Source organism: the organism of the source record quoted next, unplaced genomic scaffold (genome assembly GCF_019419815.1).
Source record: "Pyrus x bretschneideri cultivar Hongxiangsu unplaced genomic scaffold, Pyrus_bretschneideri_v1 Contig28, whole genome shotgun sequence".
In the NCBI taxonomy this organism is placed as follows: Eukaryota; Viridiplantae; Streptophyta; class Magnoliopsida; order Rosales; family Rosaceae; genus Pyrus; species Pyrus x bretschneideri.
The window spans coordinates 2,507,882-2,529,196 of NW_025999590.1; the positions used below are offsets into that span (position 1 = coordinate 2,507,882).

General features: G+C 38.0%; 3 protein-coding genes across 5 annotated transcripts; 2 read left to right on the plus strand and 1 right to left on the minus strand.

Moving 5' to 3' along the window:
• The first annotated feature begins 623 nt into the window (after window positions 1–623).
• On the plus strand, window positions 624–4,715 carry LOC103949660 (3beta-hydroxysteroid-dehydrogenase/decarboxylase). Its single transcript, XM_009360772.3, has 12 exons — window positions 624–870; window positions 948–1,037; window positions 1,212–1,345; window positions 1,440–1,610; window positions 1,731–1,856; window positions 2,304–2,383; window positions 2,513–2,711; window positions 3,032–3,137; window positions 3,310–3,484; window positions 3,611–3,767; window positions 4,001–4,067; window positions 4,558–4,715. The coding sequence occupies exons 1-12, from the start codon at window positions 639–641 to the stop codon at window positions 4,701–4,703; spliced, it is 1,683 nt and encodes a 560-aa protein (XP_009359047.2). The 5' UTR covers window positions 624–638; the 3' UTR covers window positions 4,704–4,715.
• A 1,587-nt stretch (window positions 4,716–6,302) lies between these two features.
• On the plus strand, window positions 6,303–9,947 carry LOC103949658. Its single transcript, XM_009360770.3, has 10 exons — window positions 6,303–7,101; window positions 7,197–7,288; window positions 7,443–7,545; window positions 7,685–7,956; window positions 8,066–8,197; window positions 8,391–8,513; window positions 8,602–8,730; window positions 8,872–9,089; window positions 9,188–9,341; window positions 9,431–9,947. Exons 1-10 carry the CDS (start codon window positions 6,885–6,887, stop codon window positions 9,647–9,649), a joined length of 1,659 nt encoding a protein of 552 aa, XP_009359045.2. The 5' UTR covers window positions 6,303–6,884; the 3' UTR covers window positions 9,650–9,947.
• A 215-nt stretch (window positions 9,948–10,162) lies between these two features.
• On the minus strand, window positions 10,163–21,233 carry LOC103949659 (endoribonuclease Dicer homolog 3a). Of its 3 annotated transcripts, none has more exons than XM_018648054.2 (25): window positions 20,916–21,233; window positions 20,616–20,805; window positions 20,367–20,480; window positions 19,747–19,881; window positions 19,566–19,635; window positions 19,342–19,406; window positions 19,124–19,255; window positions 18,871–19,023; window positions 18,355–18,484; window positions 17,363–17,468; window positions 17,097–17,286; window positions 16,844–17,004; window positions 16,469–16,687; window positions 16,115–16,365; window positions 15,433–15,704; window positions 14,824–15,356; window positions 14,652–14,746; window positions 13,867–14,093; window positions 13,567–13,776; window positions 12,968–13,444; window positions 12,442–12,711; window positions 11,776–12,102; window positions 11,180–11,414; window positions 10,649–10,760; window positions 10,163–10,558 (listed from the first exon to the last, which is right to left on the minus strand). In XM_018648054.2, exons 1-25 carry the CDS (start codon window positions 21,005–21,007, stop codon window positions 10,360–10,362), a joined length of 4,965 nt encoding a protein of 1,654 aa, XP_018503570.2. In that variant the 5' UTR covers window positions 21,008–21,233; the 3' UTR covers window positions 10,163–10,359. The 3 variants fall into 3 exon arrangements, with proteins under 3 accessions (XP_018503570.2, XP_018503569.2, XP_048444486.1); XM_018648053.2 differs by having other exon boundaries at window positions 17,097–17,289; window positions 20,916–21,232; XM_048588529.1 differs by lacking the exon at window positions 16,469–16,687 and having other exon boundaries at window positions 17,097–17,289.
• Between the last annotated feature and the right edge of the window lie 82 nt (window positions 21,234–21,315).

Below are 21,315 nucleotides of genomic sequence, written 5' to 3' on the forward strand. Positions count from 1 at the left end.
AAAGCACTTCAAGTGATTTTTCAGAATCCACTTAGATTTTTACTAAAGATTAGCTTCAAAGTTATTTTCATCAAAAGTACTTTGAATCATTTAAAAGTGCTTCCAAACGACATGAACCAAAGATACTCATACAATTTTGCCAACATATGAAGACATTCATCAACTTCTGTTAGTTTCTCGTACGAAATGCATCAAAATACCGTTTCAAGTGTCAGAAACATTACCATTCTCTACAAGAAAATAACAAAAGTTGACATTCTCGAATTGAAATAATTTGTAAACTAAAGGGACTAAATTCAATGCAATGCAAATACAAGGATAAAAGCGGGAGAAAATTACACGAACTAAAACAATGTTTCATTTTTGGGTCAAAAGCTATAATTGGGCCTAATACCAAAGCCCAATTCAATTTTGGCCCAAGCCGAAATAAAGCCCAAGTTTATTTTGGGCCGAATGGCAGGTCTAACCGTCAACTAGATTCCTCTGGTTTTCCTCCGTAAATTTCTGTCACCTTCTTCGTCTGTTAGCTGACTCTCTCACACACTCACACTTCCCACTCTCTCTCTCTCTCTCTCTCTCTCTCTCTCACTCCGATCCTCATTACCTTCACCTCCACCGATCACCGTCGTCTTCTTACAATGCCCGGTGACGAAAAATGGTGCGTGGTCACCGGAGGCCGAGGCTTCGCGGCGCGTCACTTGGTCCAGATGCTGATCCGATACGACGTGTTCCGGGTCCGAATCGCCGACCTGGGCTCCGCCGTCGATCTAGAACCTTCCGAGGAGAACGGCATTCTTGCCGAAGCTCTGAGCTCCGGCCGCGCCCAGTACGTGTCCCTCGACCTTCGCAGCAAGAGCCAAGTTCTTCAAGGTCAGCTTTCTTTCTCGTCCAAATCTTGGAATTGCATCAATGGCGGCTGATTTGTTTTAGCGTGATATGATCTGCAGCGTTTCAAGGTGCGGAGGTTGTGTTTCACATGGCGGCTCCCAATTCGTCCATCAACAATTACAAGCTCCACCACTCGGTCAATGTAGAAGGTACACAATCACAATGGTGAATTTTACTTCTTGTTGTTAGCAAATTTGGTTTAGGTCAATAAATACTTTCGTAATTCGGGTTTAGTCAATTGATTTGATCGATACTTGGAGTGTGTTTTTGGGGTTTGATGCAATTTTTTAGTTTTATTCAAACTATGCTTTGATCTTGTTCAGGAACACAGAACGTGATTGATACTTGTACTGAGCTGAAAGTAAAGAGACTAATCTATACTAGCTCCCCGAGTGTTGTTTTCGATGGGATTCATGGGATTGTTGACGGGGATGAGTCGTTGCCATATCCACCTAAGGTACTAGTATTTGTTAATGAATTTCCAGTGATGTAAGAAACACAATGTTTCACTACGATTTTGAGTACGGGTTGTGTTTTGTAACTTGTTTCAGCACAATGATTTCTATTCGGCGACGAAAGCTCAGGGAGAAGAATTGGTGATCAAGGCAAATGGTGTTAAGGGGCTTCTTACATGTTGCATTCGCCCTAGCAGCATTTTTGGACCTGGTGATAGGTTGCTCGTTCCGTCTTTGGTAGTTGCTGCCAGGGCAGGGAAATCCAAGGTAAGTAAGTGGTGGTCTTGTTACTTTAGTCTTGCATCTCCCTTACACCATTATCAGTTAACACCTTCTTTCACGATATCTGATGTTCATTGTTTTCTCCTCTTTATCTCAATTGAACAGTACATCATTGGTGATGGCAACAACATTTATGATTTCACATATGTTGAAAATGTGGCACATGCGCATATATGTGCAGAGCGAGCTCTTGCATCAGAAGGGACAGTTGCAGATAAAGCGGCGGGGCAGGTACCAATATATTATTAAGCTTTTTGACACCTGGGATGAATATAAGAGAGGGTGAGGGGCTGTTAAGTATTATAGATGATGAAATAAAGAGAGGATTTAATTACTCAACTGCATTGATTTATTTACTACCATAAAAAAGATTTGTTGGATACTGGTTCAATACGTTTTCTGAAGCTCACAAGAGAGCCTTGCATGCTTCGGGAAGTGCAAGCTTTTTGGGGAATAAACTGTCAAAGTTTCATTGAATTATCTGACTGTAGATGTAAGACTAAGATTTATCTTTTCTACTGAGTCATTCCTTCACTGTTTTCTTACCTTATATTTGCTCTAAAACATGGGATGGTCATGCTTTTTTGAAACTTACTTTGCATGTCTGCTTGATGTCAAGCTAAACTACTTGGAGACGGCATTTCTAGCTAAAAGCCTAAAAAGATACTGCGTGTGCAGGCATATTTTATAACCAATATGGAACCTATCAAGTTTTGGGAGTTTGTTTCACTTATTCTAGAAGGTCTTGGTTATGAAAGGTACTTCCTTTTCGTAATCCTTTCATTTTAAGCAGACCTTAAATGTAATCACCATACTCCTCAATGCCTATTATAATGATTGTTCAAGTTCTTTCTTTTTTGTTTTCCCTGAATGAATGTTGTTTGCAGGCCAAGAATAAAAATCCCTGCATTTGTTGTGATGCCAATTGCACATATGGTGGAGTTGACATATAAGCTGTTAGGCCCATATGGGATGAAGGTTCCACAGTTGACCCCTTCGAGAATTAGACTCCTCTCTTGCACCCGATCTTTTAAATGTTCGAAGGCACAGGATCGAATTGGCTACACACCCATCGTATCACTTCAGGTTCAATATTTTTTCATAAAAAGAGTGATAAGTCCTTTGGTTAATACAAGAGAATTGCGCTGAGCACTCTAGATGGTGGGTCATCCAACATTTATATTCTTCTCTTTCACACCTTCACCACCTTGAACATTTGAACCTGTGATTAGGATGTTGGTTGTGCTATATTAGAATACTGAATGTGTCATTAAACTTATATCTCCTATTGGTGAGCACTTAGTAATTAAAAAGGTCTAAGTACTCTCATCTTGTCATTGTGCATTTTATGTTCAAATTCTGGATAAAGTACTTTCTTGTGATACACTGTTATTTACTTTATTCAGGAGGGTCTGAAAAGGACAATCGAGGCATACCCACATTTGAGGGCTGAACATCTACTGAAAAGAGGAGGGCCATCTAAAGCGTCAATATATCTTGGAAGCGGAACGGGTATGAATCTTCAGTTTCTACTCACCTTACTTTGATGTTTTTTTATAAGTTAACTGAACTATGTTTTTTATAAGTTAACTAAATTCAGGCATAATGACATCTTATGATTGACTCAGCATGCGCAAAATAAAAGTATACATGCACTCATGTGTTGCACTTATGGTTTTGACAGTTGCTGACACGTTACTCTGGAAGGATAAAAAACAGACCTTCAAGGCGTTATTTGTTTTGATTGCAATCTACTACAACTTCGTTGTACCTGGATCTACAATTATTACTATGCTTTCAAAGGTTCTCCTGGTAGCTTCAGTATTCGTGTTCATTCATGCTGTTTTACCAGAAAAGATGTATGGTTTATGCCCCTTCTTCTATTCATATTCTTTAGCTGCTCTGTTTGAAAACTGATGTTTTCCTCGTCTCTCATAATTAAGTGAAGCTGACTTCTAACTGCAAAAAAAATGTCACTGCTCCAGATTAGGATACAAAATTGAGAAGCTTCAGTCATCACATTTCCACTTATCAGAAGAGACGTCGCAACAAATTGCCAAGTCTGTGGCTTCATCATGGAATGCATCTGTTAAAACATTGAAATCTCTTGGCAAGGGAAATGATGGGATTTTGTTCCTTAAGGTATCTATCTGCCGTTCCCATCTTCTTTTGTGCTTCCAGCTATATATTCTTTTGATAGTGTATAAGTTCACATATTGCATTGATGCATTACTTTTAAGGTCCAAAACTGGCCTAGAATGTGCCTGAAGAGGTGCAGAATGCATATACTAGTAATTTGTAGAGTTGCAGCTCTCTTCGTCCTTTTGTTCTCTTCTTTTCTGACGTATACTTTATATTTACTGGTGATGTTGTAGGTTACTCTCACCCTACTGGTTCTTAGCTTCCTTGGAGCGTTTTCACTTCAGAACTTATATGTTATAGGTATCTCCCTTCTCTCTTTCACTCACTTGCAGAATTCAAGGCATTGGGATTTTATTTGAACTTTGAACCATATTAAAAGTTCTGACATTCTGAAATTCGGTCCAGTTTTATATAGAAAATCATTAAACTTCATCTAGAAAATAGAAGGGAAGTTTGGAAGTCTGAAAAACTGGTTTGGGTAATTAATGAACAAACCAATGTTTAGGACATTGAATTTATGGTATTTAAATTTCTTCCAATTGCCTGTTTTTGGGATAAGCTGTTCGTGAACTAGTCTCAGCAGGATATGGTGTAAATTTTAAAGAACCCGTCATTTGATGATTCTTACACCGGATAATTTAGCTGTGTACGGACTTGGTTGGATGGTCATGGGGGGGTACTTTAATATTTCTTTGGACTGACATCACTCATCCTTTGGTAGTTTAGGCATCAAAAAATTTCTTTCTGCCCTGCCTTGACCCTTAGTGTCTTTGTTTTATTATTGTTCCAGGAGTTCCCACTGCCTTCATAGTTTTCTACGTGTATGAGAAGGAGGAGCAAAAAATTGACGACATGGTCCTCGAAGCTCTCTCTCGTGGATGCAAATTGAAATCGGATATTGTAAAAAAATTCTATACTTCCAAGAAGATTGAGTGACTGACTGCTGATAACTACCATATTGCTGCCGACTACCACTGCTTGCCTGAGATTCATTGAGAATTGCGGTGTTCGATATGATTGGTGTGCCCTGTATTCGCTTCTCTTTCTTCAACCCGAACCTCACTCCAAAGCGATAGGAAAAGAAGAAAGACCCCATTTGATTTTTTGACCCATTTTTTTGAACCTGCATTGTATGGTTTTGTGTATTGCTCCATTTCTTTGATTCCTATGGAGTTACTTACCAGGTTGCCATGTTTTCTGTTAATATTATCCAAGTATGTTCTTGTTCCTTGTTCTCGTGTTGATTATATAATGTCACTTTCATAGCTTAAATGCTCGGTTTAGTAGCGCATGCGCACCCGGAAGGTTGATTTTGGCCATTTATGTTTGTGGAAACCGTAAGTCAAGATAAGCGTGTGGACGACTAATTGTAGCACTTGTTTTTGTGTTGTTATAACTCATCATCCATGATATCATAATAATTGTAGACAAACTAAAATGACACGACTAATCGTTCATCTCAGTGGTTACCATCATGGAGTCAAATCATGAAATTATTTATTTGGTTGCACGTTACATCCCTAAACTTAAGTTCATATTAGAGTTTGGTCATTAAATAATTTGGGGTCAACTTGTAGATGACCCAAAGCCAGAGAAATTTTTTAGCGTGCTAAAAACACGATCTGATATTTAAATATTATAATACAAGTGAGTTTGAAAAAAAATTTCAAATTTTCAACTACTTATATTATGATGTTTAATATATCGGATAGTGTTTTCGTCAATCGGAAAATCTCTCCCAATGCCAAAGGTGTCAATCAGTGTCAATCAATTCGTGGAAAATGATTGACATCCGAAAGGACAGCTATTGAATTTCCACCAAAACAATAATGACCGCAAATTGTCCACATTGTTTCTTTCAGCCGTGGTACCAATGCTATCGAAATATTGTGCATTAGTTTTTATAGACAATTTTACAGCATCCCCCACCAAATGCCTAGAACCGAGGTCAATTCTTTTTAAACATTAGCTAGGAAATTTGAACTCCAATACAACGGAACGAAATATTATCTTGATTAAGTGGCTTAATTTATGCGAAAATTGGTACTATTTAAACCATCATATTTAATTTCTTACGCATCTTTATTGTTTTCATTTAATTTTTGTTCAATACGATGACCAAAAATGATAAGAAAAATGCAAAAAAATCATGCTTTATAAACCACATCTAAATTATAAGTCTAATAGAAAGATGATTATAGTCTACAAAATGTGGTATTCCATCATCTCTAAATAAAAAAGAATGTGCAAGTTGTATAACTAGAGTTATATTTTGATGTACACTGATTGTAAGCAAAAAATACAAAAAAAAAAAAAATATATCAATCTAAATTATAATATTAAACTCATATAATTAATTTAAATATACCACTACAAGGACATATCGGATAAAAAGATGCCAACCCATGAAACAAAATCACAGGCCCAATTGAGAAAACAAAAAGCGTTTTGACCAAAGGCTCGCTGGCACTTTGAATTCTCTTTGCAATTTGCGTTGCAATTCCCGTTTCCTCGAACCAAACTTTGCTAAAAAGAGAGCAAATAAAGTAAGTAAATACTCAAAATCTTAAACAAACGGCACGTAATTCAAAATTTCTCTTTTTTCGCTCTCTCTCTCTCTCTCTCTCTCCCCCTAAAGAATCCATCTTTTTCAGATTCTTTCAGTCATTCCGTTTGTTTTGTGTTCGAAAGCGAATTTACTTGTGCAGTCTCCCAACCCAAAATTCACTCTTTGTCTGCAACCTCTCTGAATATCTCTCTCTTCCTCTCATTGCCTGCCAACCACTTTGTTTGCTTTATCTTCTTCCCTTTCCTATAAGATTCTTATTCCTCCATCTCTGCAATTTTTTTCTTCAATTTTCGTTGCTGAGGTCGCATCATTTCTTCCATTTCTCAATTGGGTTTGCTCAATTTTTACTTCATTCAAAAACCCTTTTTTTTTCCCGCGCACCCATCAATTCTTGTTCTTTGTCCTTTTTTCCACTTACCCTTTTGAGATTTTTCTGAGTTTTTTCTAAGTTCATGGAATGCTGGTGTTAATTTCACCGTCTGTAAAATTTATTTACATTTTTTATCGGAAAGTCTAACGGAGACTTGGTGGGTAATGGTGAATTTGTAATGGGTGGCGGTACCGGTGGAAGAGTGGAAGTGGTGAAGAGCAATGGTTGCTCTTGGCTGTCTGTTGGGTTACCATCTCCATTGCCTTCCTCTAAAGCTCTGCAACCATTTGAGCCAGCATCGCCGGCCGTATCCTCTGTTGGGTCGGAGGCGGTGGCTCGATCAGGCGGCGGACCCTTTGCCGGCCTTGTTATCTGCGTTACTGGCCTATCCAAAGGTAAAAGAAGACAATGTGATGGATTGAATGTGTTTTCATATTTATATTTTTTTAGAATTTGTAGCTGTTAATAATTGTCATTGTTGCTTTGGCAGAAGCAAGGAAACAAGTCAAGGAAGCAACTGAGAGATTAAGTGGCCAGTATAGCACTCAGTTGGATCCTCAATGTACCCATTTGGTGGTCCAAATATCCTTAATTTTCGAAATTATCGAACTTTCCGTTTTTTGTTTTGTTTTTTTGTATATTAATATTTGGGAGAAATTTATCAGTGTTTTGATACATTTGGTGTTATTATTTGTGTAAATTGTAAGGCTTGAGTGCAATCTTTAACTAGTTTTACAGCTTCGGTGGACGCAAGTTTGAGCATGCTCAGAAGCATGGATCAAAAAATGGTCTGTCTATTGTTACCATTGGATGGTTTGTGGATAGTGTTAGGAAGAATGGTAAAAAAGACCATCTTACTTACATGCTACCTTCATTTCTTAAGTTTTACGTTGGTCTGGCGAGAAACGCTCTATTGGTATTGGTATATATTCTTACTTGATTAGTCAGTCTAAATCCATTTGCTTTTGTGTGTTGCAGTGAGGCTGAGTGAATCACTTTACAGTATCAACAGTTTTGGGGAGAATGGTATGCGTTTAAATGAGTTGAATAGGTTCGTTGGGTTAATTGGCACGGAAAACACTTGTCTTCCTGTTGGTGTTCGTGGAGCCAAGCAGTTGGACACGATTGAAGAACCACGTTTTTCCTTTCCCGGAAGAGAGTCTACCAGAAATACTGACTCTAGTCACTCTACTCTGTCTGGTCACTCCATGTATGTCGACTTAGACATTTCATCTGAACTGAGGAAAAAGGTAAAGTTATTTCTAGGCAAAAGTTGCCTGGTTTCTTTTGAAACACAAACTTCTCTTTTAGTCTTTTGTTATCCTTGTTTTACCTGTACCGTTTTGTCTGTTTTGCAAGGTTATGGAGGCTGCTAGTAGAGAGGGTGCCACATTTGTAGATCAATGGTTTGTTGGTTGTAAAGCCAGTCATGTAGTGTGCGAAGGGTCTTCTAGTCGTAAATATCTTGGCCATTCAAGCAATATCGTTACAGTGAGTCCTGCAAGACATTCTTTGGTTTATTTGAATCAGCACTGTTTACAATATAATAACTTTTGGCTGTCTTCGTATTGTTCCTCCTTGTATCGTAGACAACTGATGAAATCACTCGTAATTTAGAGATTTCAGGAGTGCTTTGATACTTTTTCTAGTACGATGAAATTTATTGGTGTTTGATGTGCCGCAGCCACTGTGGGTTTTGAAAACAGCCAAAGAGAAGTGTGTGCAACGGCTTGTGCACATGTCTGCAGATTTGGCCAGACAAGTTGGTACGATGCTTGAAGAGTTGCAGAATGGCATTGCAGATGGGGTATCTTTCTACACAATGGATGAGTAGTGATATAATTTTGGTATGCCCAAGTTCGTATTTTGACAATATTTTTTTATTTATCTAATAGGAAACAGATGAGGGAAAAGTCCCTGAAGATGTTCAAGTTTATAGAAATAAACCAAGCCATGAAAAGAGACAACAGATTGTGAATTCTGCTAAAACTGGGGTCAGAAATCGTCGCGGCCTTCATATGCAGGTAAAGATTAATTTTGTTGGATTCTCTTTGGTGTTTGATCAATCTATGCTTCTTCTTTAGTGCCTCATAAGTGAATTCGTTACATTTGTTGTGAAAAAATTTCATGGTGAACCCTCTTATTTATGTGCCTTTTTCTCGCAGACTTGCCAAACGCCAATGCGTCCAATAACCCCTATCAGCCTTTTGGATTCAATCTGCTGGTCAATATCTGAACCAACATCAACGGCTTCAATCTACACCGAAAGTGTCAGTGTTGAAGATGGTAGCGAACATCATACATCTGTATTCTTTGATGCAAAAGGTGATGGAAAGGATTCCGAAGCTTCATTTGCAAACTTAACCAGACCGCTCAAGGAAAGGTTGTTGATCTCCTTCCTTCCCACTCCCAAATGAAAACTAATTTCCCCAACTTGTCATATAATCTCACACCAGTTCTCTCTTCTGTATTTGTCTGCAGTGAGAAATCTGAATTGATATTCAAAAACCATTTTCTTACTATCCTGTTTCCTGTCGACCGATTTGCTGAGATGGGGCCATCTTCTAGAACATTTGTCAGCGATAACGGGTTCACATGCTTGCAGGTGTTGGATCATATCTATGCATTTTATCAGGTACACAATAAGACATTCCCCTCCGGATTCCTGTGTCACCGGCTTAATGTTGGGAAAGTCTTATAATCTCATGTGTATTTGTACTGCAGGAGAACATGTCAGCCCTTGAAATAGAGTCTGCAATACACACAGATTCAAGGCATGCTGATCGGCTTCGATCGGTGTACTCCAGTAAAGAAACAGAAGAACGCGGTTACGCAATTTTTAGGCGGATTGACTTTCTAGGCAGTCGTAAAAGTTTTGAAATGTTGAAGCGCGTCAACGGAGAGAACAGCAGCAATGTGTATGAGCTGTTAATTAGAGCCTAAAGATCATCTTCCCCTCACTTCCTCCAAGTCTTGAAGGGGCTCAAACTAAAGTTCTTCAAGGCCATGATTTGGAAACTTCTGCCGTCCTTATTAATAGATTTTTGAAGTGCTAATAATAGTTATTTCTTTATATAGGATTTTACGAGATTATAGCTACTTCAAATGTATAAAATTTGTGTGCGTAACAAGTTTTGGATGAGTAAATTCCCCCAACATTTGTAGTTTTTACCAAAGAAAACATATGAATTGATACATGAATATCCCGAAATACCAAGTCTCATTACCTTGGTTGCTTTTACTTTATAAAGAGTCAGATACGCGACATGTTGGAATTCAAAGATCACTTGATACTATGTTCGGTCAATTGGTTAAGACAGCGTTCACGTCTTAATTTGTTAAGACGGTAAAAAGTAATTTCATCTTCAAGCATCTGACTAACCCGAAATATAAGTAAAATAAAATAAGATAAAAACTAAGTACATAGAGTAAGAGAAAGGAGAGTAAAAGGGGGTAAAGGCAGCACATAATTTACAGTTTTATTCCTGGTGATGTTAATCCACTTACATTGAGATAAACTATGCTCCATGGATCCATGGCAATGCGAGATCCCAACTGCTCCATAAGAACAAAGATAACTGGGATGGTGGATTCGAAAATTATTAAACCCTCCGATTCTTAAATTATGAAACTAGCCGGAAAAAGATATCTTATCAGCCACCAATTACAACTCTTCCCTGCCGTTGAAGCTCTTGAAACAAGACGACGGCTGCAGAATCTTCTGAACTCCCCTTGTCAGGTCTAGCATCTCCTGTGCATTCAATGACGCCGGAGTTGGGTATGTGCAAGGTTACTTGTGCGACAAAACTGTTGAAGTACTTGGTTGAGCTTTCACCAAATGTGATTGGAGTTCTACGGGAAGAAAGACGGTTGTGAGGCCAAAATAATAAAAACTAAAACACAATTTTGTAGTAGATTTGTAGGATTTGGTTATGGACTAACCTTGACTGAGTTTCTGTTATTTTAAAGCCCGGCTTTGGCCACTGTTGTTTCATGCACAGAGCAAAAAGAGCAGATCGAGGCCCTCCTTTCTTCATGTTGATTGCTTTAATGACTGCATAAAAGAACCCACAGCGAGCAAGAAGTAGATTAATAACATAATGCTTAATAATAACATATGATAAGCCATAGCTCCCATCTGAATCTCTAAAGAAATGAAGCCACTTAAAGCAATCCTTGATCTTGTCCTTGATCTTGTCAGCGAGCATGAAGTAGATTAAGAAAAGCAAATGCTTTTATGCATTCCAGTGATCTATCAATTTACCAATTCATTTGTGAAAAACAGTTTTGAACGTTAATCATACAATTTGGAATACATTTCACCCGTTCGAACAAACAGGAAGAAAGAGATTATCATGCAAAAATGTCAAATATCATGGATCCTTGCACTAATTCGTACAGAGTAAACAAAATCATCTCAAAATTTGGGATCACTTCAATTATAGAAAATGAGAACGAATAAATGGTGCAAACCTGGGGCGGCATTGTTGGGGCTAGAGGTTTTCCTGGCAATTACTGAAGGAGAAACTCCAGTTGGTGGAACAGCTAGAGGCATTTCAGTTGTCTTTCGCCTTTTATAGACCATTAACGCTGAAGAATCTTTGACAGTTACTTGGTCGCTGACCTTATGGTTGATGTCAAGGGAAGAGGAATCACCTAATTGGTCAGCATCCAGTTTCCTCTTCTTGGAAAATGAAATACCTCTTTCCTGTTCCATGACAAAGTAATACAGTACTAACAACGTTTAGTGAAGGGAACTGAACAATCAGAGAGATGCAGCAGACTACTCATTAGCAACAATTTGGTACCTCAGATCTGAACCAAGACACGTGAACAAAAAATCCCGAACCTAGGACTCAGAACCCTAGACCTTGAAACCCTGGCTTTGACCCTACAACCCAGAAATCCTAACACCAGAGCCCCAGCTTGAAACATGAGCCAAAATTTCCAAATTGGGATCAAGTTACAAGCAAATATTAGAATAAATTTCCTTCTTTTCCTGATCCCCTCTCGGTTCTCATTCCCACAAACAAATAAAAACTAACAGACAATTTAGAAAACCAACAAACCTCAAGTTTCTTGAGTAAACGACGAGCTGCTTCTCCTTTTGCACCTTTTTTAGTCCGATCGCACCCCTCTCCAGTCAACAGAACATCTTTCAGTTGTACAGTCAGCTCCGCATGAACTGTTTCACCCTTATTGGTACACTTCTCTTTTTTATAGTACCCGAACAAGTCGCATAATTCAATCAGCTCCCGTAGTGGAGGCAGCTCAAGTTTGTCAGGAGTCACAATTGGAGATAATAATGGCTCAAAAATTCTCCACACTTCATCAAGATTAAGTTTGGTATCAATTAGAATAGCCCCTGCAATACTTTCCACCATGTCTCCAAGAGCCTGCACAGATACTATTCATGATTACAAAAACAATAGTATATAATATAGTAGTAACAATCGTTGTGACAATGGTAACACAGTGATGATAACAATAGAGATTTAGTCATGATATTTGACTTGAAAAGGAACTATGGCAAAAATACATGGGAAGTATACAGAAGGACCCCTCCAGACCGTAAATTTTAAATTAGAAAGCTGAAAGAACCAAATAAAGATAAAAAGGTGACTGCCTAAAAGAAGCAGACATTCAATCTTTTAGCAAAACCTGAAAACAAAAGCTCAAGGAAACCTTTCAAAAGTATTGAAGAGAAAAACATTTGACATTGAGTGAGATCTTACCTTAGGACCTTTGGTGCCTTGAAGTGTGGTACCATTGTCAGGTTCTGAAAGAGACTTCACATATTCTGTTATCTGACTTAGAAGTAACATCGATGCATGTTGCAGATGCTGCTGGAGGTCATGTCTAACAGCAACTTGCGCAAAACTTTCATTATTAACAGAAGCTGAGCGCAAGTCAGTTAACTCGCCTGGATCAATATCTGTGTGGCTGTGATAGAGATGCCTTGTGATAAGCAGGTCCAACACAGAGTCGCCTAGAAATTCAAGTCGCTGTTGAAAATTCAAGAAGTTAAGAGAAGTAATATGGAATTTTCACTCTCGTTCTATACTTGGTCATTTATTACTTGTAGGTAAAACAAATAATCTATCAAAGATTCATTTTCATAGTAGATTGATTGGTCAATTTCGGTTTCCAAGCTCACAACAATTTTCCTTCTTATTGTTGTAAACCATATGAGGACAAAAAAAAAAAAGTGAAAAGGTAAAGAGTCAATCAAGGAAACTCCGCATAGAACTCTCAGTATACCTCATAACAGTAGCCACCTCCTGATTCTTGGTCAGATGCATGTGTCATGGCCTCCAGTAAGAGACCCTTGGTAGAAAATTCATAGTGAAGCTTTGACTCCAAGACTGCAATCTCATTAGCTTTCGAGGTGTACGAATGAAGAGATGCCGTCATAATTGCATCAGCAACCAAGGAAGGTTCAAGTTCTACATCAATATCGAGCCACTTCATCACATGCAAGGCAGCAGGCAATCCACCAGCAACATAGTATGCTCCTATAAGGGCTTCAACACAATCAGAGATTGTTTTTGAACACATCCATCTATGGCCCTTATCACAGCTCTTTCCAACCACAACTTTTGGGTCTTCAGTTTGGAATTTGCTATCTAAAGGTACTTCTAAAGTCTCCACTCCACAATTACAAGGAACAGGTCGTAGAGAAATCTGCCCTGGAGCAACCCAACGACATGGGTCAAATGCACCATCACGGATATATCCCTATTAAAAATTTGCAAAGCCATTAAGACATGAGCTTGAATATCAGTACAACATGAGCTTGAACATCAGTACCTGAGTGAATAAATATAAGCCATAGACAGCATGTAGTACAAGGGAAATACCTGTAACTTGCGATTCATTCCCAATCTATGTAGATTTGAGTTACAAATAGTCAGCATGCGATAGTTAGTTAACTGTCCTTCATGCTTTTTGGGGTATTTGAGAAAGAGGTGGCAGCTCACGGTATATTTTAAAATTGAATCACCAAGCAATTCCAGGCGCTCCATAGAAAAATCATCATTACATCTTAGTGTTGTAAGTGCTTCTAGAATCTGATCACAAAAACATCATTCAGATAAATCTTATTACTCTATTAGAATGATAAAAGGGCAAGTCACGTAGTCTCTAAAGAGATGACATACCAATGAGCTTGATATCCCAAAGCTGCTACAATGATAATTAATCTCTTCTCTAAGTTGACTGGCTAGCATCAGGGACTCCAAGCGATGAATCAATGATGGTAGTAAATAACATGACTTTAGAACGTCTCTTGGGACACCAATAGTGACTAGAAGCTCAGGTGGCATGTGAGCATACATGCGCTGCTTTCCAATAACAACGCCAGATTGCAATGTCTTACCATTACCACCTGCCCAGTTGAATATTAGCAACCAAACATACAAAACACATTGTATTGCTAACCTAGTTTCAATAGCATGTAACTAACACTGCAACAAGTAAATTACTCACACCCACAACCTTTTGTCACCTCCATTTACTCTTCAACAACATGCATCAGATAGATTTATTAATTTGATTGTAAAAGGACCACATGCTCAACAAGTCAAACACCCAATCCCACCATCCGCAAGACCACACTTTTGAATGATATACTTCATAATAATATTGAGTACCATTACTTGCAAGAAACCACAGAAGCAGCTGTCTAACTTTAAGTTTTAATAACTAGTGGGAGTGGAAGATGCAGAACTAAGATAGTATTTTCACTCGGTACATAATACATATATGCACTGTTAGGCCAATTTTCTGCTTCAATCAATGTTGGAACATGGAGAAATACAATAGAAGGGACATGAACAACAGTTTCATGAAAAACTTTATAGATACAAATATAAATTAAAGAACGGGTGGTTACAAAAAATAATAAGGTATATTGCTAAAAGATCAAGCATGTAAATCAACAAACCTTCACCATTGAAGTTCACAAGAAGGTTGTGCGGATTATGACTTTGTTTCAGTCGCAACAGAGGCTGACCAGGATATAGGAGCACAATCCCATATCTGAACAGAATTAACATCATTAAGAAAATTGTACGGTAATATCACTAAAACATCACACAAGGTATAAAATAACTTACTTTTTGTTGAAGTACTCAGAAAATGAAGTATATTGTGATGGTACATTGTCTTTCTTTCCATCAAAAGGACTCTCAGCCGAAGTGTTACTCATAACCTCATAAACTGAGTAGATTCTTCCAGTATGGATAGCCACCACCACCGTATCTTTGAGATTTTTTACATCAACAGAGCAATTAGCAAAGTGAACTATCCCCGCACTGCTGCACTCAGTCTCAGATGAGACAGTTCTACTTGGAACTGAATTCCCTGTGTCAAGGTTACACTGGTGACTGCCCAAAGACGAGTTTCTCTTTAAGAACTCTACCACAGAAACACAAGAATTGATCCCTGCCCAATTTATTCTCCAGGATTCATCTTTTGAATCATTCAATGTCTCAACCGGAAGAAGCAAATACAAGCATGATGGAGTCCACAGTTTTCTTGTTTCTTTCTCCAGTAAAAGTTCTCTCTGTTTTCTAGCTGATTTGGTTCCATACAATTTCCCAAACAATCCATTAAAGAAAAATTCCTGGAAGCACTTTGCTTTTTCCATCTGTTAAGAAAATACTAGTTCCAGTAAGTACTACAACAAAATGAAGCAAATTTGAGTTCAACAGCTTAAGTTGTACCTGTTCCCCATCCAAATGAACCTCCCCACCAGAAGAAACAGAAGCCTTAACTGTCTTCGAAAGCAGGTAAAGATCCAATTTGATATTCCCCACATCATCAGCAAGCTTCGATTCAATGAGAAAAACAAATCCAGAATACAACTCACTGGCAATATTACAGGAGAAGTCAAACTTATATGCCTGAAAAATAGCACCATCAAGTTTCTCCCCCCAAGTTCCAGATAGCATACGAATGTCATTTGTACCATGTAGTTCCTTCCTTTTAGTAGTTCCTTTAAAGACCAAATACAATTATTTAAATTAAAAAGATGAGAACAAGAAAAGTATGAACAGAAACTGCATCAGCACATAGCCACATGCAATATGGGGTGCTGAAACAAAAATCAAGCTGCAGTAAGACAGGGATAAAGCTGCTTTAGAAAGTGAATACAGATGTGATAACCAAAACATTTTGGCCGCCCAGTTTATATCATTTAGCAGTTAAATTTAAAGCAAATGACACCAAACATTAGGCCAAGGAACAACTTGTTGACTTGAAGCCACAATAGAAAACAAATAGAAAGTGATCATTCATAAACATAAATCAAAGAATGACTGACCCATAAAAAGCAACTTAAGTTCATTGTGCATCAGCGAACAATCAGACACTGATTTTCTCAGATAGTATGTACAGAAAAACTACCTGCACCAGAAGCTTCCTCTTTTCTTTTCACATCGGGCACATCAATGACTGGGAGAAGATGGTCATTCAGGGCACCCATTTGATGTAGCTGCTTACATGCTTCCAAGCAGACAAGCTGCTTTGCTAAAGAAGATTTCTTGCATGCAGGGCCAACTAAAGTTTGGAAAGCCGCATTTGGAGGCAATGTAATCTTACACTCATAAGACCCTCCAAGATATGAGAAATGAAAAGTTGGGTTTGGAGTGAAGTACCTAAGTTACAAGTTACACAGTAATCAGATAAGGGTGCAATAAGAATTAATTTTTTTAAGCAGTAAATTCAAGAAACAGTACTAAGTAATTTACAGATGCATACTTATCCCTAGGCAGCGTTTCACAATATTTATGTATAAGACTGACACTGGAATCTGCAGTGACTAATGCTCTGGTGGAATCCACAGTATATATATTTGTTTCCTCCAAAATACATTCTTTCAAAATGCATGCTTCAGGATCTCTTTTGACAGCTGTATCTATCAGCAAACACTCACTCTTGACAATCTCATATAGTTGATCCCTTTGTTTCTTGTTTCCCCTGTACTTTATGAACATTCAGAAAATAATTACATACATGAGAAACACACAATAAGGACACCTACAGAGAAAATCTTCAACTCACTGAAGGTTCTCTATATATATCTATCCACTACCCATATGCCCATAAAGTGGAACAATAAAGAGATGGCCTCACCTCTCCAGCATTGTGATGAATTGAGAGTTATCTTGCCGAGCTCGTCCCCTTGACTGGACATAACTACGCACTGTCTTTGGCAAGTCGAAACGTACCACACAGGAGCAGCTCAGAACATTAATTCCCTCCTCAACTACATCGGTAGCAAATAATAAATTGACCTATTCAAAAGGGGTCAATTGAGTATCAGGTTTGCAAATGTCAAAAATTCTCATGAGTCAGTTCCTTTCCTACAAAATAAAAGATCATATACCGCCCCAGAGCAGAATAACTCCAATGTCTCCTTTTGTATTTTCGGCGCCAGAGCATCAACTGATGTAGTGCTTCCAGTCAAATAGGAAACCGTAAAATGAGACAGGGAGGTAACTTTCTTAATGAATCTCTCAATCACTTTAGCTGTGATGATTTTATCAACAAATATGAGGCACCGTACTTCCCTAGATCTTCTGCAATAAAACATTATGGATTGTAAAGCAACTTGCAATGATAAGAAATTGCGCAACAAAGGTATTGTCTTACCCAAAAGAATGAAAAATTTGAACAAGTTCATTTAATTTTGGAGATATGTAGCCCACATCTACTGCCTTCAAATAGTCAAACCCGAAATCCAAAAAATTTTCAGAACCTGACAATAGAAGGAAATAATAGCTCATTTTACTACAACAAAATTGGAGTTATTTGCATCATCAGAACTATATGGCAACAAAAAGTATGTTGGGAAAATAATGGCATTATTCATCTATTCTCAAGCATCTCAATGATAACACTATCAGAACTGAGCAAAGTGCTATGTCCTTATTAACTGAACATAACAAGATTATTGTTGAACAGGCATCTTGTGCTCTTAAAAGCTAAAATCATATGATCTAATGCCACACCATAGTCAGCAAAATAATGGCATTATTCATCCATTCTCAAGCATGTCAATGATAAAACACTATCAGAAATAAGCAAAGTGTTAAGTCCTTAATAATTGAAAAGACAACAAAAGCAAACAGAAAAGGGACCAAGAAAGACAGTATATATATAGGATTAGGATCCGAGGACACACACTTTTGACACACTTTGTAAGGTATTTTAACTATCCTAACCGTCTATATTTTAGTACATCATTCGCACATCATCCTTGTAAAAAAATTAGACAAATCCAAATCCATTAAGACATTCTTTTGTAGTGAAGAAAATGAACGAATACGGTTCTACAAAGAAACACTAAATTTAATCCAACAGTGGTTTTGGATTTGGGTGACATGACCTTTGAGGTAAGACATAAAGATAGACAGTTGGATTATGCAGTGAGCCCCACAAAATCATGTGTCAAAAGAGTGTCCCTGGACCCTAACCCATAAATATATATATAGGGGGGGAGAGAGAGAGAGAGAGAGAGAGAGAGAGAGAGATTTCAGTACTTTATAGCATATCATTAACAGATGATTTTTAATATAAAGTTAGACCAGTGTGGTATAAATGCTGATAAAAGAGTTAGGAAAGAAAGCTAAAGAATGGCATACCGTGCAGAAATGATTCCTTAATTATACCAAACACTTCCTCAAGAAAACATCTGCACTGCAAAGAGCCTTCTCTATAAAGTTCAATCACCTCGTTGCACTTCGGAGCATTCTCTAAACAGATCTTAACAGCCTACAAAAGAATTAAGGTTATATGTTCTCATAATTAGAACCAGAAGGAAAGACCATAAAGTAGAATTGGGGAAGAACAAGGTGACCTTTCTCCTGTACTACCATCTTAAGATATATCCCAGTACATGGCTATATAAGAGTACTTATAATCGGAGTCGTAAATAAAGAGCAACAAACCCCGGTAATGGGTCACACCATGTGTATCATAGAAACTATTCGGTGTGACCTGAAGAATAACTGTCCATTAAGGCTCACATTATGCAATTAGACCTGCTTGAATTCGTTTAGAATGAAAAGAAAAACCAGTCTGAGGGTGACAACAGCTCGGTCCTTTAATTTTCCTAGAACAACCACCTTTCACCCGATGCGTTATACTTACAGTCATACCTCGTAAGTACATATGAGACCAAGGTCATCAAGGCAATACAAGATCTTTGTGTAGTCATTAGACATTCGTTTCCGCAATGTCTTAATTTTATCCTCCATGTCATTCACATTACTTTCTACTGATTCTTGCAACTTTGACAATGAAGCATCAACCTGTCAATGCAAGTTTGTTAGTATTCACACAAGTTTGCCACACGAAAGTAGGCTAACAATGAATGGTAAATTTGTTAATATATATGTAATGCAGAAATACCTTGGACCAAGAGGCTTTCATCTTTTCTTTCAAATCTGAACACGGAAACCATGCTTGGCCATAAAATCTACATGTTTCTTTTGCAGAGGTGACACATACTTCCATCTCTGTTATGTCCTTAATAGTATAAATCTGTGTAAGCAAATTTCAAGATATTAAACCATTATCATCAGTAACTGATACATGTATAGTAATATTACTGGAATATTTCTGTATACCTGGGAATCTAAAGTGCTTTCAAGTTCTGATAACTGCCCCTCACAATCCTTTGTGGATGAGATGCCTAACGCACAATGTTGTATATAAAGATGCACATACTAAGATTTGTGATACAGTAGGTTTGGACTCAACAATGGACATGTAAGAAAGTGAACATACAAAAACCCCAGCAACGGGTTGAAGGAAGAGAGAGCACAAATGATAAACAATAGCCATATATTACCTTTTTTAATAACAGGTGATGCCGTCAAGCCAAAAATCTTTGGCTTTTTACTAGACTTGTGATAAAATTCCTTCACCACAACAAACTATTTGTCAAGATAACCCTTAACTATAAAAGAAATAAAGGAGACAAAACATAGCAAAAATGAATTGAAAGAACATTACACAAAAGTGAAATTAACCTTCATTATCTTTGTATATGGATGGTTCCCAATAGCCCGATGGCACTCATCAACAATCATCAACCATACTGCTTCCAAACTCAAGAATGCATTTCTTAAGGCATCCAAAAGAATCTGGGGGGTCATAACTAGCACCTAATGGATAATATATATAAAACAAATATGCTTCAATTGAATAGGCTCTGCAAAAAATTGAGAATACTATTTTGTGACAAGGTTTTAAACATATCACATGTGGTGCATGAATTCCAGTCTTTTGAGGATTATAGTTTTGAAAAGTTACCCTGATAATTGTTTTCTTCACATTCTAAATAAGTTCTCGATATGCTAGAAATCAAACAAATGAGGCGTCAACAATGGGTAAAGCAAGTAAAACGAGCCTACATGACCTCTGAAGGAAAATTAAGCGATTCTTATAACTAGCAAGAAAAGAAACAAACTAAGCAAAGTGAAGCATCAATTAGCTGCTAACATTATCGGCAATAATTGAAAGGATAAGAAACACTCAAATCATTGAAAAGAAGCATGAACCGATACAGATTGTGATAGTTTTCAATATTACTCAACAATCAACAATCAAAAAAAGGACAACTTTTGACAAAAAAACGAAGATAACTTACATCGTGCTCATTTATTTCCTTTTCCCAGCACTCCATGTTCCACGAGTCCACCCCCAAGGCTCCATAATACTCTCCCACTCTACAATTTGTGCTTTCTTTAATAACCTTAAATTGCTGCAATCACAAGAACATATAATTCCATTAGGTTACAAGACCACCAATGAGCCACATTGCATAAGGGCATCCTACCACGACGCATTAGCCACATAAAAAGCAAAAATTTAAAGGAATAAAATTAGGAAATAATACCTGGTGAACAAGATGAACAGTTGGAGCCAAGAAAATAATCAATTTTTTGGCACCACTACTTGAATTAATAGTTTGGCAGCCTTCGTAGTCTCTGATGAGCATCACAGCTATCATCGTCTTCCCGGAACCGGTTTCCAGCACCGCTATCGTGTTCTTCCGCCGCGCAACCTCATACACCTCCGACTGATACCTAAAAATTCACGCCAGAGAAATTCACATTGTAAAAAACAAACCTTCAAATTTAGAGAGAGAAATATTAGAGAGAGAGAGAGAGAGAGAGAGAGAGGTAGGGAGAGAGACCGTCTGGGACTGAATTTCTTGGAAGACTGCGGTGACTGGTCATCATCGGGGGTATGATTGAGGGGGCTGGAATTGGATTCCTCTACTTCCATGCCGTGAAAGCTCCGTCCTTTGATTCCGATTCCCGCCGAGAATGCGAGAGACGCCGGAAGAAGATGGCGGAAGGTGAAGAACGCGAGAATCGTGAGCCCCGGAGATTGGGTGCTCTCTCTTCACTGCTTTTGCAGAGTAACGGAGAGTGGAGAGCTAACACTGTCCCGTAACTCTCTTTCGCAGCCCTTTTGTGGGTTTTGCTAAAATCCGCCGGCGGTCACGTAGCGGGAGACGACCTGCCTGCTTTAATTGTCCTGGTTTTTGGAAATGTTGTCGTTTTGTTAGTTAGTGGAGTCCCGCGCTTTGG

Bases quoted from the DNA above. Each gene is read 5' to 3' on its own strand.
- LOC103949660 (XM_009360772.3), top strand. From the start codon at position 639: ATGCCCGGTGACGAAAAATGGTGCGTGGTCACCGGAGGCCGAGGCTTC. The intron at 1,346-1,439 runs GTACTAGTATTT...AACTTGTTTCAG, and splicing joins CGTTGCCATATCCACCTAAG to CACAATGATTTCTATTCGGC. The intron at 3,485-3,610 runs GTATGGTTTATG...TCACTGCTCCAG, and splicing joins GCTGTTTTACCAGAAAAGAT to ATTAGGATACAAAATTGAGA.
- LOC103949658 (XM_009360770.3), top strand. From the start codon at position 6,885: ATGGGTGGCGGTACCGGTGGAAGAGTGGAAGTGGTGAAGAGCAATGGT. The intron at 7,102-7,196 runs GTAAAAGAAGAC...TTGCTTTGGCAG, and splicing joins CGTTACTGGCCTATCCAAAG to AAGCAAGGAAACAAGTCAAG. The intron at 7,957-8,065 runs GTAAAGTTATTT...CTGTTTTGCAAG, and splicing joins CATCTGAACTGAGGAAAAAG to GTTATGGAGGCTGCTAGTAG.
- LOC103949659 (XM_018648053.2), bottom strand. From the start codon at position 21,007: ATGGAAGTAGAGGAATCCAATTCCAGCCCCCTCAATCATACCCCCGAT. The intron at 17,469-18,354 runs GTATGCCATTCT...TTCTATTGTCAG, and splicing joins TAAGGAATCATTTCTGCACG to GTTCTGAAAATTTTTTGGAT. The intron at 14,094-14,651 runs GTTTGTTGATTT...TCAACTGGGCAG, and splicing joins TGTGAACTTCAATGGTGAAG to GTGGTAATGGTAAGACATTG.